This window comes from Tupaia chinensis, unplaced genomic scaffold (genome assembly GCF_000334495.1).
Source record: "Tupaia chinensis unplaced genomic scaffold, TupChi_1.0 Scaffold145652_1, whole genome shotgun sequence".
NCBI classification, from domain to species: domain Eukaryota; kingdom Metazoa; phylum Chordata; class Mammalia; order Scandentia; family Tupaiidae; genus Tupaia; species Tupaia belangeri.
This window is the reverse complement of record NW_006205509.1, coordinates 2213067-2226294: the sequence shown is the minus strand read 5'-3', so window position 1 is coordinate 2226294 and position 13228 is coordinate 2213067. Positions and strand designations below refer to the sequence as shown.

General features: G+C 54.3%; 2 protein-coding genes across 13 annotated transcripts in view; one reads left to right on the top strand and one right to left on the bottom strand.

Moving 5' to 3' along the window:
* PRPF40B (pre-mRNA processing factor 40B) overlaps positions 1-13228 on the top strand; it is a 44843-nt gene that overhangs the window by 16662 nt on the left and 14953 nt on the right. For 3 of the 7 annotated variants that reach the window (XM_027768165.1, XM_027768164.1, XM_027768162.1), the window contains 9 exons: positions 92-183; positions 6414-6530; positions 6717-6854; positions 7057-7152; positions 7366-7455; positions 7661-7838; positions 8103-8164; positions 8277-8420; positions 8745-8858. In XM_027768165.1, coding sequence (XP_027623966.1) covers positions 92-183; positions 6414-6530; positions 6717-6854; positions 7057-7152; positions 7366-7455; positions 7661-7838; positions 8103-8164; positions 8277-8420; positions 8745-8840 — 1013 coding nt within the window. In that variant the 3' untranslated portion in view covers positions 8841-8858. Of the gene's footprint in view, positions 1-91; positions 184-6413; positions 6531-6716; positions 6855-7056; positions 7153-7365; positions 7456-7660; positions 7839-8102; positions 8165-8276; positions 8421-8744; positions 8859-13228 lie in introns of those variants that run through there. The other 4 variants (XM_027768161.1, XM_027768166.1, XM_027768160.1 and 1 more) reach the window with 4 other exon arrangements.
* Positions 8800-13228, bottom strand: part of FMNL3 (formin like 3) — a 68996-nt gene continuing 64567 nt past the window's right edge. For 4 of the 6 annotated variants that reach the window (XM_006168197.3, XM_027768157.1, XM_027768159.1 and 1 more), the window contains 6 exons: positions 12626-12786; positions 12212-12313; positions 11803-11895; positions 11410-11533; positions 11160-11276; positions 8800-10470 (listed from right to left, as the gene is read on the bottom strand). In XM_006168197.3, the coding sequence (XP_006168259.1) occupies positions 11185-11276; positions 11410-11533; positions 11803-11895; positions 12212-12313; positions 12626-12786 (572 nt within the window). In that variant the 3' untranslated portion in view covers positions 8800-10470; positions 11160-11184. The remainder of the gene's footprint in view (positions 10471-11159; positions 11277-11409; positions 11534-11802; positions 11896-12211; positions 12314-12625; positions 12787-13228) is intronic. The other 2 variants (XM_006168198.3, XM_006168199.3) reach the window with 1 other exon arrangement.

Sequence of the window (13228 nt, the reverse complement as noted above, 5' to 3'; positions counted from 1 at the left end):
TCCCCCCCCCCTCCCTGGCCCCCCCCTCGACCCCCCCCCCAGGCCTTGGGAAGCTGCCACCCGCCAGGCCCCCCTCCCTCCCTCCCTGCAGGCTCCACTCCCCTGGACTTGTTCAAGTTCTATGTGGAGGAGTTGAAGGCACGATTCCACGATGAAAAGAAGATCATCAAGGACATCCTTAAGGTGAGGGAGGCCTGGGGACGGACTCAGGCTGGGTGCAGGGCATGCTCCTTGGGCAGGACTCCCCAGTAAGTCCTGTTATAGGAACACTGCAGCTTGGGCCGGCAGGTGTACCTGCTTGATCCCTTACCACGCACTGGGCATATAGTTATGAATAAGATACAGTTTCTGCTTAAGGGAGCTCCTGGCCTAGTAGAAAGGTCAACGTGAGAACTACCATACCAAGGGGCAAGTGTTACTATAGAGACAGAAGTCAGAAGACTTATCATTTGAACTGCACTGTTAGGGATAGGTAGCTGGAGGTGGCAGAGCATTCTGGTCATAGGGGACTCCAGGCACAAAGGCAAGGAAAGGGCATGGTGGGTCTGAGGAGCCAGAAGCATAGCTAATCATAAACTGGCAACCCACAGGTAAATTCTTTCTGGCCCAGACAGTGGAATTGGCTGCTACCATTTTACAATCAGGAGATTTCACATAAAAACCTGGATCTTCAGCTTCTCTTGCCAGTTCGGATGGTCAGTTTGGGCTTCAGCATTGGACATTCTGTAGACTCAAGCTGAGCTGCCACTACCCTTAGAAAGGGTGGGCTGCCCTTACCCTCACTGCTCCTGACTGCCTGCCTCCCTTGCACAAGGGTCAGCCACTTTTTATCAGCACACACGCTCTGTTGCTGGTCCTGAGCTGGTGACTAGATCCCAGTACCCTTGTTGATCAAAGGTGGAAGGTGAATAAGCAAGGGAAAGACTAAGGGAACTTTGTGTTTCAGAAGGAAAAAAAGAAGGAAACAAGGAAAATGCCTGTATCTTTATGGAAGTGAAGAACATTCCAGTGCATTTGAGGGGACAGTTGAGTACAGTGGTTAGGAGCAGGACCCGAGGCAGACTGCCTGGGGTAAAAGTTGAGCTTAACCACTTACTAGTTGTGCAGCCCTCTTAACCTTTCTGAGTCTCACTTTCCATGTTTAGAAAATGGTGAGAGAGCTACCAAAATAAACCTCATTGTGGAGAGGAATAGCTTGGTACCCGGGTTTAGAAGGCTCTGGGAGTCAAGCTAGAACTGTCCCACTGCACATACAGCATTTTGAAGTCCTATATTTTGCCTTACAAATTCATGCAGGTATTGCATTTTAATACCATATCAGCTCTCTGTTTAATATAGTTCATATTTAAAAATTACTTACCAGTAGGCAAGATGCATCAGGTTGATTGGAGGAGCCTCTGTTTCTCTGAAACCACGCGGCCTGGTTTGGAAACAGCCCTGTATGTGAAGTGCCTCGAATGCTGGGGTAGAGAATCTGGACTTTTATCTCATCAGGAATGAGGAGCCAGGAAGTAAGATGGACAGTGTCTTGGGAAAGCCACTGGTGACAGTGGCTGTGTGTAGTAGCACCTCTCAGTCTCGAGTACTTGTGTCCTTCGGGGAGGTGGTGGAGGAGGCAATGGTAAGACAGTTCTTAGAGCCTCAAGATGCTGAAAGCAGTAGTAGCAAGTAATTCAAATGAATTCTGAGCTCGAGCCATCCCCTCTGACTTTTTCCAATCTCTGCCCTGCCGTAAGGGTGATCTGAGAGGCACCAGCCACTAGAGCTGGGTGAGGGGTGGAAAGGGGTAGGCAGAGGGACTGTCAGGAGGCTGTGGCAGGAGTCTGGCCTGGGAGGTGATTGTGAGTAGGGGTGGTGAAGAGGAGAAAGTGCAGTAGGGTTGCAGTATCTAAGACACCCTAGTTTTCTCATAGGTGTTGAGGCAAGCAAGGGGTGGGTGGGATCATGCTTCAGTAGAGCAGCTTACATCTCTTTTATGCAGTGAGGTTCTACATAAGATTTTTACTGAAAAAATATTTCTACTGTTAAGAAAAAAAATGAAATTTTATGGACCCAGCTAGTGGTGTGGTAGTTTAGGTGGCTGGATCCCACATGACTGACTGACCGGTTCAAATCTCAGACCCGGCAGCTTGAGAAACATGCCCAGAATCGTGACAGGAGAATAAGAAGGGATTGCAGAAAGGATTGCAGTGTGGCCATCCCCCTGGGGGGGTGATTTCTCATTTTTTCTCTCTTCGTCTCTTTCTCTGATAAGCACACACACCCTATAGCAAACTAAAAAACAAAAAGCAAAAACTGTAAAAAGTAAAAGTGAGGGACCGCAGTTGGCATAATGGCTATGTCGCTGGACGCCCATGTAGTCAACCATAGTTTGAGTCCTGGACCCGGTGGCTTAAACTCACACCCAGTGTGTGTGCATGCGTGCCCAAGATCCCGAGAGGAGAATGGAGAAGGGATTGAGGTGTGGCCATGCCCCCTGAGGGTTGATGTCTTGCTTTCTGTCTCTCTCTCTCTGTCTTTCTGGCAAGCGCATGTACCCTATAGCAAAAACCTCTCCAAAAAAAAAAGGAAAAGCAAAATTTTAGCCGTGGGAGTGCTTGCTGGTTGATGGAGCTACTCAGCATGTTGAGGCTTTGTGGGAGGCCTGAGTGTACTTCCTGGCCGGCTGTAAAGGCTGGGTACAGTGGTGTGTCGCTACCGTGCCAGCTGCTCAGGAGGCTGAGGCAGGAGGATTGTGACATTGCCAAGACCTTAAACAAAAATGAAAATAATGGATATTTAATGCTGGTGGGATTGAGTCACTAAGAAGTAGACTCAAAAGATTGTTTTGTGAAATTGAGGCAAGAGAAGGAGGGAGGAAGAGGGGTAGGGTGGGCAGTGAGTGATGGCAATATTGGTAAGGATTAAGTAGGAAGAGCAGGTTTGGAGAAAATAGGAATTCCCTTTGGGGAATAAATCTCAAGAGCAACGTGGGGCAGGAGGAATAGCAAATACCATATTTTGAACAGGATACTCATATGAAGTACAAATATCAAGTCCTAGGATAGTTAGAGGTTATTAAGTTTGGCCACAGAGGGGCTGGTACTACTGTAGGCCTGCAGGGTTCTTGTCCACACTGAGTCTCGTCTCCACACCCGGAGAAGGAAGCTTCTACAGACAGTTCCCCTTCCTGCTCCCCCACTTGGGCTCCTGCCTATGACGGGCAGATGCGCCCAGGAGTCCCTGCGGCCGTCATGTTTCATCTCACAGGGTAACGCAGAGAGCCCTGGACTTAAGAGTGACAGAAGACAAAGTATCTGAGTCTGGGAGACCCTTTAGAGATTTCCGGGGACTTGTAAGAAATGTATTTTCTTGGGACTTCTTGAATTCGAAGTGTCTGAAATAACCAGTCTACCTTAGGGCTGAAAACCAAGAGTGGTGTGGAATGAGATTGCTAGGGAGAGCAGCGAAAAAGGACTCGCTGCTGTTCTCAGGAACATGCACATGTAAGAGAAGTGGCGAGGCGAAAGAGGTTGACAGGAGCCAGCCCCACGGCCTAGTAGTCGAAATAGCCAGACCCTACATGACTGGCCACAGTTCAAATCCCAGCTCTGGCAGTTTGAAAGCACACTGGTGCATGTGTGTGCGTGCCCCAACCCCAAATCATAATAGGATGGAGAAATGGAGGAAAAGGGATTGCAGTGTGACCACATCCCCCTGCAAGTGCATGCCCCTTCTGGCAATAAACAAAACAAAATAGAGGCTGGACAGGAGGGGAGTCAGAGGAGAGTGCTGAGGAGTAAACAGCAGGTGCACCAAGGACTGAGCGAGCCCTTGGATTAGGCTGTGGGGGCACAAACTGCCCTTGGGAGAGCCGTGTTCGTGGAGCAGCATGGGGCAGCACACATTATAGTCGGATGGCTCCTGGCTGTTTATTAGCTCTGGGGCCTGGGCAAGTTATATCATGTCGCTCAGCCTGTTTCCTCATCTGTAAATTGGGGATAATCCATTTGCAAAGTTGTGAGAATGATGTGACATTTTAAAAGTGTCTGCTTGGGGCCAACAGATGGTGTAATGGTCACATTGGTGGATTCCCACGTAGTCAACTATGGTTCGAGTCCCGGACCCAGTGGCCTGAAACTCACACTGAGTGTGTGGGCGGGTGCGTGCGCAAGATCCCAAGAGGAGAGTGAAGGGGAAGGGATTGTGGTATGACCATCCCCCTGGCGGGTGATTTCTCACTTTCTGTCTTTTCATGAGTGCACGTGCCCTATAGCAAAAACCTCTGTCTTATAAAGTAAATAAATAGGGACCAGCAGTTAGCGTAGTGGCTATGTCGCTGAATTCCCATGTAGTCGGCCATGGTTCGAGTCCCGGACCTGGTGGCTTAAGCTCACGCCGGGTGCATGTGTGTGCGTGCCCAAGATCCTGAGAGGAGAATTGGAGAAGGTATTGTGGCGTGGCCATCCCCCCTGGGGGGTGATTTCTTTCTGTCTCTGTCTCTCTGGTGAGTGCACGTGCCCTGTAGCAAAAACCTCTCAAAAAAAAAAAAGAAAAGAAAAGAAATAAATAAGGCGTCTTGGGCTCTCAGTAAATGTTCATTGCTTTTCATTCGTGCTACCTTTCAAGAGATTTTGAAATAGAAAAGGAAGCAGATAGTTAGGCTTGAGGAAGGGGAGAGCAGGATGGACGCGTGGTTCCAGGTTAACTGAGGTGTGTATTCGATGGAGAGCCAGCGAAGAGGGTGAGACTGAGAGTGACACTTGTGCTTCACTTCATTGAAGAGAAAGATCTGAGACGGGTTGGAGAGTGTGGGCCAAGGAAGCACTCTGGGGACTAGAGAGCAGAGCAGCCTCCGTCACCAGCTGGAGGGCCAGTGGGAGTGACCGTGCGCACGGAGGCAGGCACTCTGGTCTCGTCCTGACTAACTTGTGAGCCAGTCAACTCGGTGGCTCTACTCATCCTCGTGTCATCGTGGGCCAAGTGAGGTCACGCAAGCCTCCACTTCACTGGGATGTTGTGAAGCGTGGAAGGGAAGCACAGGGCCCAGGCCAGGGTGCTTGAAGAACGGGACATGTCAGTATTGCTGGAGGGTCACAGCAGCTTCTCCTGTGGACTGCGTGATTTGTATCAGTGTAGCACTTCAAAGCGTGTGTTTAGGGGTAGACCAGGGTGTTGAGTCTTGCTCAGCTACATGTCAGTTATGTGACCTTGGACAAGTACCCTCATTTCTCTAAATTTTGTCTTCCCCTTCCTCATAAAATTAGAATACTAAGACCTATCCTTAACTTTAGAAATGTGAGGACCAGCAGATGGAGTAATGGTTACGTCATTGGACTCCTGTGTAGTTGACTACAGTTCGAGTCCTGGACCCAGTGGCTTATGCATGGGTACCCCAAATCCCAAGGGAATGGAGAAGGGATTGTGGCATGGCCATCCCCCGTGGAGAATGATTTCTCACTTCCTGTCAGTTTCTGTCTCTCCAGCGACTACACATGCCCTATAGCAAAAATCTCTCTTAAGAAAAAAATAAAAGGAAATGTGAGGATTGGGGGCCAGCAGGTGGCATGGAGGTTAAGGCAGCCACATGGTCAACTGTGTGGTCTGAGTCCTGGACCCTGTGGCTAGAAACCCAGACAGAAATGTGTGTGCGCCCAAAATCCTGAGGATGGAGTAGGGATTATGGCATGGCCATCTCCCCTAGAGGGTGATTTCTTGCTCTGTCTCTGTGGCAAGCATACATGCCCTAGAGCAAAAATATCTCAAAAAAACCCAAAAAATCTAAAAAAAAAAGAAAAAAAAAAAAGAAAAGAAAATCACAGCAGGGGGGCCAGCTGGTGGTTAAGGGTGCTGGACTCCCACATGGCCGACCACTGTTTGAGTCCCAGACCTGGCGGCTGGCTTGCTTGCTTTCTCTCTGGTCAAATTTAAATTAAACAAATAAATAAAGATTAAAAAAATCTAAAAAAAAAGAAAGAAAATCACGGCAGGCACCTATTTGTGCAAGCCTCAAACCCTGAGGGAAGAGAAGATAGGATTGCAACATGGCCAGGTGACCAGAGCAAACTTAGAGGAATGTGAGGATGAAATGCGTGTGAAGCACTCAGCATGGTGCCTGGTACCTAGTAAACACTCACCAGAGAGATGCAAAGGGTGGGGACCAGCAGGTGACCAGGAAGGATTACTGAGCAGCTGGAGGACCCGGCTGGGACCAGAGCTTTAAGCCACAGGAACTGTCAGGCAGTGGACTGGAGACCCCTCCCAACCCCTCAGCTCCCTGTACTACCTATGAGTAGGCATGGGGGTTTGTCGTGGCAAGGACTTGGACAACTTGGTTTCCAAGTTGGTGGGTTAGTCTTCTGGATGTCCCCTGCCTGCCAGCTTTGAGCCTCAGGCCATGGTGCCCTCTGCTTCATGCGTTGCTGTGCCCGCAGGACCGCAGCTTCTGTGTGGAGGTGAACACAGCCTTTGAAGACTTCGCCCACGTCATAAGCTTTGACAAGAGGGCTGCTGCGCTGGACGCAGGCAACATCAAGCTGACCTTCAATAGTGTGAGGGGCCGGCGGGTTCTGGGCCTCATCCCAGTCTCGTTCCATTCCTTCCCACTGTCCCACTGTGGCCGAACCCCAGTTTCAGGGATGATAGAAGAAGCCCGCCCCTACCTCCCTTCTCCTAAGGCATGCCTGAGTGGGACCTGGGCACCCACCCTCCCGGTGACTGTGCCCTTCTGCCCTCAGCTGCTGGAGAAAGCAGAGGCACGGGAGAGGGAGCGGGAAAAAGAGGAGGCACGAAGGATGCGGCGCAGGGAAGCTGCCTTCCGAAGCATGCTGAGGCAGGCTGTGCCTGCCCTGGAGCCCGGCACTGCCTGGGACGAGGTCAGGAGTACAGCCTGGCCCCAACACCCTCGCGCCCGAGGGCGACCGGTGCTTCTCCACCGAGGGCCCGCCCTGTCAGCACAGCCCTGGGCCAGCTCCGGTTCCCTTCCTTCCTCCGCCCTGGCCCTGCCCTGCGGACGTGGTGGTGTCCAGGCCGGGCAGGCGGGGCCTGGGCTGATCAGCAGCGCTCTCCTCCTTCAAGGTTCGGGAGCGCTTTGTGTGCGACTCGGCCTTTGAGCAGATCACCCTGGAGTCGGAGCGGATCCGGCTCTATCGGGAGTTCCTGCAGGTGCTGGAGGTGAGGCAGGCTTCGCTTCTGGCCCTGCCCCTGGCTTCTGAGCTCCTTAGGCCAGCTCAACAGACCTTTGACCTTTCACCCTACCCCTAGGTCCCCCCTCTCCTCGGTGGCTTAGAAAGGGACCTTAGACAGCCCTGGGATAGGCAGGAGGCTCTGAGACGGGGAGGCGGGGTGCTTGCCAGGCTGATGCCACCCTCACTACTCTGCCTCTAGCAGACAGAATGCCAGCACCTCCACGCCAAGGGCCGGAAGCATGGCAGGAAGGGGAAGAAGCACCACCACAAGCGTTCCCACTCGCCCTCGGTGAGTCTGCGGGCAGAGGGCTGTGGTGAGACTGGGTTGTTCTGGGTAGATAAGGAACATTGTTTTTCCCCTATACCACCACCTTTGGAGGGTAATTTGAGGATCCCTTTGACCTTGGATCCTCCTCTCTTTCCCCAACCCCTGGATGAGGGCTTCTGGAGGCCAGAGAACCTCTGCGCTGACCGGTATCTGCTCATCTGCCCAGGGCTCCGAGTCAGAAGAGGAGGAGCTGCCCCCACCACCTCTCCGGCCTCCCAAGCGGAGACGGCACAACCCCTCGGAGTCAGGCTCTGAGCCCTCTTCCTCACTTGACTCAGTTGAAAGTGGGGGTGCTGCCCTTGGAGGACGGGGCTCCCCATCCTCCCACCTGCTCCTTGGATCAGGTAAGCAGCTGCTTGGAGAATTGGCCCAGCCTGAGAGGAGGCCCTTGGCAGGCCCCGGAGGGAAGTGGGTCGGGAGGGCTGCTCCTGCAGGAGAGGAGGACTCCTGTCCCTGCCCAGGCAGAACCTGGGAGAAGGGAGGAAAACTGCACTGACTGAGAACTCCTCAGACCATGAGGTGCCCATGCGGAGGGACAGAGCGACTGCAGCAGAGAAAAGGATGAATCTCCTTTCTCCTGCTGGGGCTTAGCATCTTTCAATCCCCAGATCATGGCTTTCGGAAAGCCAAGAAACCAAAAAAGAAAACTAAAAAGAGAAGACAAAAGTCGGTGAGTAGAAAAGGAACTTCTGCCTAAGGGCTTGCTGCTATGCAAGACCTGCTCCCCCCGCCTCCCATGCTGGCCTTTAGGGCACTGAGCGGTGGGCTCTGGACTCTTACAGAACAGTCCGGACAGTGAGACGGACCCTGAGGAGAAAGCAGGCAAGGAGAGTGATGAGAAAGAGCAAGAACAGGACAAGGACAGGGAGCTCCGGCAGGTGGAACTCCCGAACCGCTCCCCAGGCTTTGGAATCAAGAAAGAGAAGGTGAGGGGGATAGATGGTGGCGCAATAGTGAAACACCATGTTCTGCAAGGCTGACCCCACGGGGAGGTTGCCAGTTCATGTCCCGAGACCTCCAAGTTCACTGGGGACACTTGATCCAGGGCTGGCAAGAGTCAGGTGGCAGAGTAGAGGTGGAGCACAGTTTCAGGACCCTGCTGAGAGTGCTGTGTTTCTCTGTCTCTGTCTTTCTGACTCATGGGAAAAAAGCTGGTAAGAGGCAGGTGCCCTGGCCCCAGGCCAGACGGCGCTCTGCCAGGCCTCTAGGGTGCTCAGGAGAGGCTTGGGGTGAGCTATGCCTTTGCTCAGCAGACTGGCTGGGACACGTCGGAAAGTGAACTGAGCGAGGGGGAGCTGGAGAGGCGGCGGCGGACACTCCTACAACAGCTGGACGACCACCAGTGACCCAGAGAGCTGTTCTCTGCCTTGGGTCTGTGTGAGGATGAGGCTCCAGGCCACCCTCAGCGGCTGCCTCAGACTCCTTCCTTAGTCTGGTCTGTGCCCACCTTTCTTAGAGTAACCCTACTCCCAACACACCTTGACACCTCTTGAGGTTGCTCTCGGTGTTCGAGGGCCCTCCAGAGCTGGGCACTCTGTGTCATGCGGGGTGGGTGATGCCTGTAGATGAAGTGAGTGAAGGGGTCTCAAGGGGCAAGTGATAGGCTGGTGGACATAGCCTGGGTGGCAGGGGCAGGGTCCCCAGCCTCTAGCATCAGTGCCTGCTCCTGCCTGCCCTGGCCCTGGGGCTCCACTGTTTCCTCCAGCCCTGGGACCCAATGTATGTGTGTTTGTTTTTGTTTTTTAAATAACAATATTTATAACTTGGCCAATGGCTCTTTTGTCCTCTCCATGTGCCACCAGGGCAAGTTAGGCACTGGACAGGTGTGCACATGCCCAGCAGAGGGCACCAGTGTCTCATAGCAGGCCGGTCTCCCTTTGTGTGGTGGGAGCATCCAGCCCTCCCAGTCCTCCCAGGATCTGAGCTCCTCTCCCTGGAACAGATGCACTTATACCCATGGGCCAGGCAGGCTAAGTGGCCACCTTGCCCCCCCCCAGGCTCAGAAAGAGGAGTCAGTCAGGCCTGGTACTTTACGCCTTTGTTAAGAGGGGGAAGGTCTCGGGTTTATGTACAAGGGAGAAGGGAAGTGGTACATTACAAAAAGAACTGGGCCCTCATGTTCCCTTCCAGAGGCTGAGAAGAACTGATAGGGAGCTGAGCGCCAGTTAGCTAAGACCACTGTGCTCCCTGCCCTCTGAACAGAACAGAACAGAACAAAACCACCTGGCTGAGGAAGGACAGTGAGGATGCAGTCAGCATGCCCTTTCAGGGCTGGTGCAGGAAAAACCCTCTGTTCTGCCCACCTCAGCAAGGCCAGCCAGGCTAGAATGAAATGGGCCAAGGAATCGCCTCTACCCTTGTCACTAGGGCACAGCTGGGCGAGGTCCAGGCTTAAAAGGGCCTTCCTCCTGGTAGGGGATGATCTGAGACAGGCAGGGTCCCAGGACTCCCTAAGCCTGGATCCTTCTGTGCCAGAGCTGGCCATGGGACTGCAGAAAAGGAAAAAATAAAAAGGGATTATTGCTTTCTCCTCTCATCCCTCTGGGCTCTTGTTATAAAGGCGCCGAGGTGCCCCCGAGGGGCTGAAACTGGACATGGGTTTTCCCAGCCCTGAGCTGACCCTTAATGGCCTTTCAGGAAATGAAGTTGAAGACCTTGGGGGCAAAGTGCAGTACTAGAGGTGGCAGGGACTTGCCTGCCCTTATAGACCTAATGCCCACAGTGGCGCGGGGAATGCCCACAGTGGTGCAGGGAAGATCCAGCCCCGAGAGCTGGTGTGGAGACGGCTGAGAGCATGCAGTCCTCTGCTGGGCCCTCAGCTGATGCCAAGGCTCCAGGCCCATTGGCGAGACTTGCAGGGTTGAAGTGCTTTTGCCCCAGGAGGGTCTCAGTGGGGGCCTGGAGCCCGTGGTGGGCCGCTGGGCGGTGCCGCACTCCTGGCTTGGTGGCGAACAACAATGGGCTGATGGTGGAGGCCTGTGGGGAAGACAGAGGCCTGTGAGCAGGCAAGGAGGCTGAGCCTAGACTGCACATCAGGATCACCCCTATGGGCAGGGCCAGGGAGGAGCTAGCCATGAGATTGTAGATAGAGGAGGCGCTTAGGGAGAGGCTCAAGGCATCAAGGCATCGTGGGGAGATTGCTGGTACTCTGCAGTTTCAGAGGATTGGTGAGGGCGGCTAGAGACTGCTGGGCAGCAGGCAGAAACAAGGTAGACTCGGCAAGAGCCAGAAGTTGGGAAAAGACCCCAAACCACTGGATGTCAGAGAACAGGTGAAGGGACATCTGACTGCCACTGGGCAGATCTACTGCCAGAGCTCTCAGGAGGTGAGGGTAGGGTCTTCTGGACCCAGGAACAGAACCATAGCAAGCAGACCCTTCGGCCTGGTTCTACCTGGTCTGCACAGTTCAACCCTGCTGGGCGACTCCCTACCCCTCGGGTCTTAGTAGAAGCCAGGACAGCATTAGTGGGATATACCACTTCCCTGAGGGCACATGCAGGGGGTGAGCCACACTTCTCAGAGCATGAGACATGCAGGAAGTGTGTCCCCATCACTGGGAGGCTGTCAGAGGGCAGTTCTAAATCATGCAGGAGAGGAGGTGCCTGTGAGCTCCAGCAGGAGTCCTGGGAGGTGGGCATGCAGAGGGCTGCTGTGGTGCCCGGTACCTGTCAGGGGCCCCAGCCTTGGGGGCTAACAGTTTGACTCATCATGGTGGGCTGCATCGCAGAAGAAGCGTGAGCCCCGCTTGGCAGTACGGGCCGTGAAAGGGACACTCTTCAACACTGTGGCCCAGGAAAGAGATACACTGGTCAAGCCTCATGGGAGGTGGGGTAGGAAGAGGGCTAAGAGGTGTTAGGTTGGCCTTCAGGAGCTGGACCCCATGGCCAGGCCCCAAAGGAGGAAAGAGAGCCACACCTGTGATGATGTCCTCAATGGTACCGTCCTTCCCCTCGTAAACAGGCCGGTGCTCCTTGGCCTGGCGCCGCCTCAACTCTGCAATTAGTTCCTGCTGTTGCCACTTGTTCCGCTGGGATGGAGTCTAGGGCCAGGGTTTGGAGAAGTAAGAAGTCCTCACTAACTTAATGGAGCTGGTTCCTGCCCCGAGATGCAGTCTGAGGACGCCCCTGACTGTACACTGCCAGGAATCCCCTTCCCAAAGCCCCACTCCCCATCCCTGGACTCAGCCCATAGGCTCTCTGGGTATGTATCTACCTGCTCCTGTTTTCTCTCTCTCTAGCTCTCTGCTCCCTCCAGCCCCCAATCTGTCGCCTCATCCTCCTCCAGGCCCCTGCTCTTGGCCCCGCCCACCTTGGCATCCAGTTTCTTGGCTTCCTGAGCCAGCTGCTTCTCCCGCATCACCTCCTCCTGCTTCTTGCGGGCTTCATTCTCCTGTTCTGCTTCCTAAGAACCGTGGAAGGTGGGTGGGAGTGAGGGGAGGGGCTGACACTGAGGGTGGAGAGTGGGTGGCAGAGGGACCAGCTAGCCCCAGGTGGCCACCCTCTGGAGGGGCACTTCCTGCCTTGAACAATAGCAGGAAAGAGCTGGGCCCCCACCCTGCCCACCAGTTCACAGCTCAGAGGCCTATGGCCAGCTTCCATTGCTCCCTCCCCGAACTCGGAGGAGGAAGCAGAAAAGGCCTAGACTTGAAGCCCAGCCCTCTCAACCCTAACCGGTTTTCTCAGCCAAACTCCTCTTCAGAAGCCTCTTTGCAGCTTACCTTGTACGAACGAATGAATCGGACAAACACTGGGAAGAATACAGAAGGAGGTGTGGTCTTGGGACTCTCACCAAAGTAGCGCACAACTGCATTGTAGGCCTCCTGGGGAAAGGAGAGGCAGAGAAGTCAGCCTGGCAGGAAGGAGAAGCCCCCCTGCCAGGGACAGGAGGCTGCAGAAAGCCAAGTCCAAGGCCAAAGGGAAGAAAACCAACCATTCAGGCCCCTGTGAGCTGGAGAGAACCTGAGGCTCCCAAAGCTCCTGAGAGTGCACGTCTCCAGAGGGGGCTGCCTGTCACCTCCAACGCACTTTCTCACTGACCCGCAGCCTGCCAGCTGCCTGACAAGCAGAACTAGGTACATCCTTGAGGCACCTGGCGCCCTGGCCACTCCCACCCGCCCCCACCCCATGCTCGCCTCGGCCGTCTTGGCATCCCGCTGGAGCTTGTCCAGTTTCCCTTCGTTGGTGCTGAGGAAGTTCCGAAGGACGCTGTTGTCGTGTATGCTGCATTCCCGCCGAATTAGCTCCATGCCCCGGCCCAGCTCCTTCACATCTAGCAGCACATTCTCCAGGGACACTGCAATCACCAGAACCCTGGCTGAGGTCTGCCCAGGGCTGGCACGCCCACCTCCCAGCCCAGGGCTCCTGCAAGCTCTGGCCCTGCTGGTCAGCACAGGCTTGCGCGGGCTCTCCTGCCCACTCGCACATGGAGAAGTGCGCACCAAGCCAGCTGAGCTCCTGGGGCTGAGGGAGAGCAATGTGCACTCACAACCCCGAAGAACAAGGTGTCAAGGGAGGGCAGGCCACAGGGAGTGCTGCTCTCCAGTTTGGGGTTGCCTCGGGCCTGCACCAGTTTCATGGGGCAATAATTACAGCCACCTTTTGTGGGTAGAGGGTTTCATGGTTTTTCTAAACACTTCACATACATTAGAGAAACAGTCTCCAGGCCAGCTCGAGGGAGCTGGGAATAAAAGGCCACTGCTCCCCTTCCTGCTCCTACTCCTGCTCCCACTGAACCG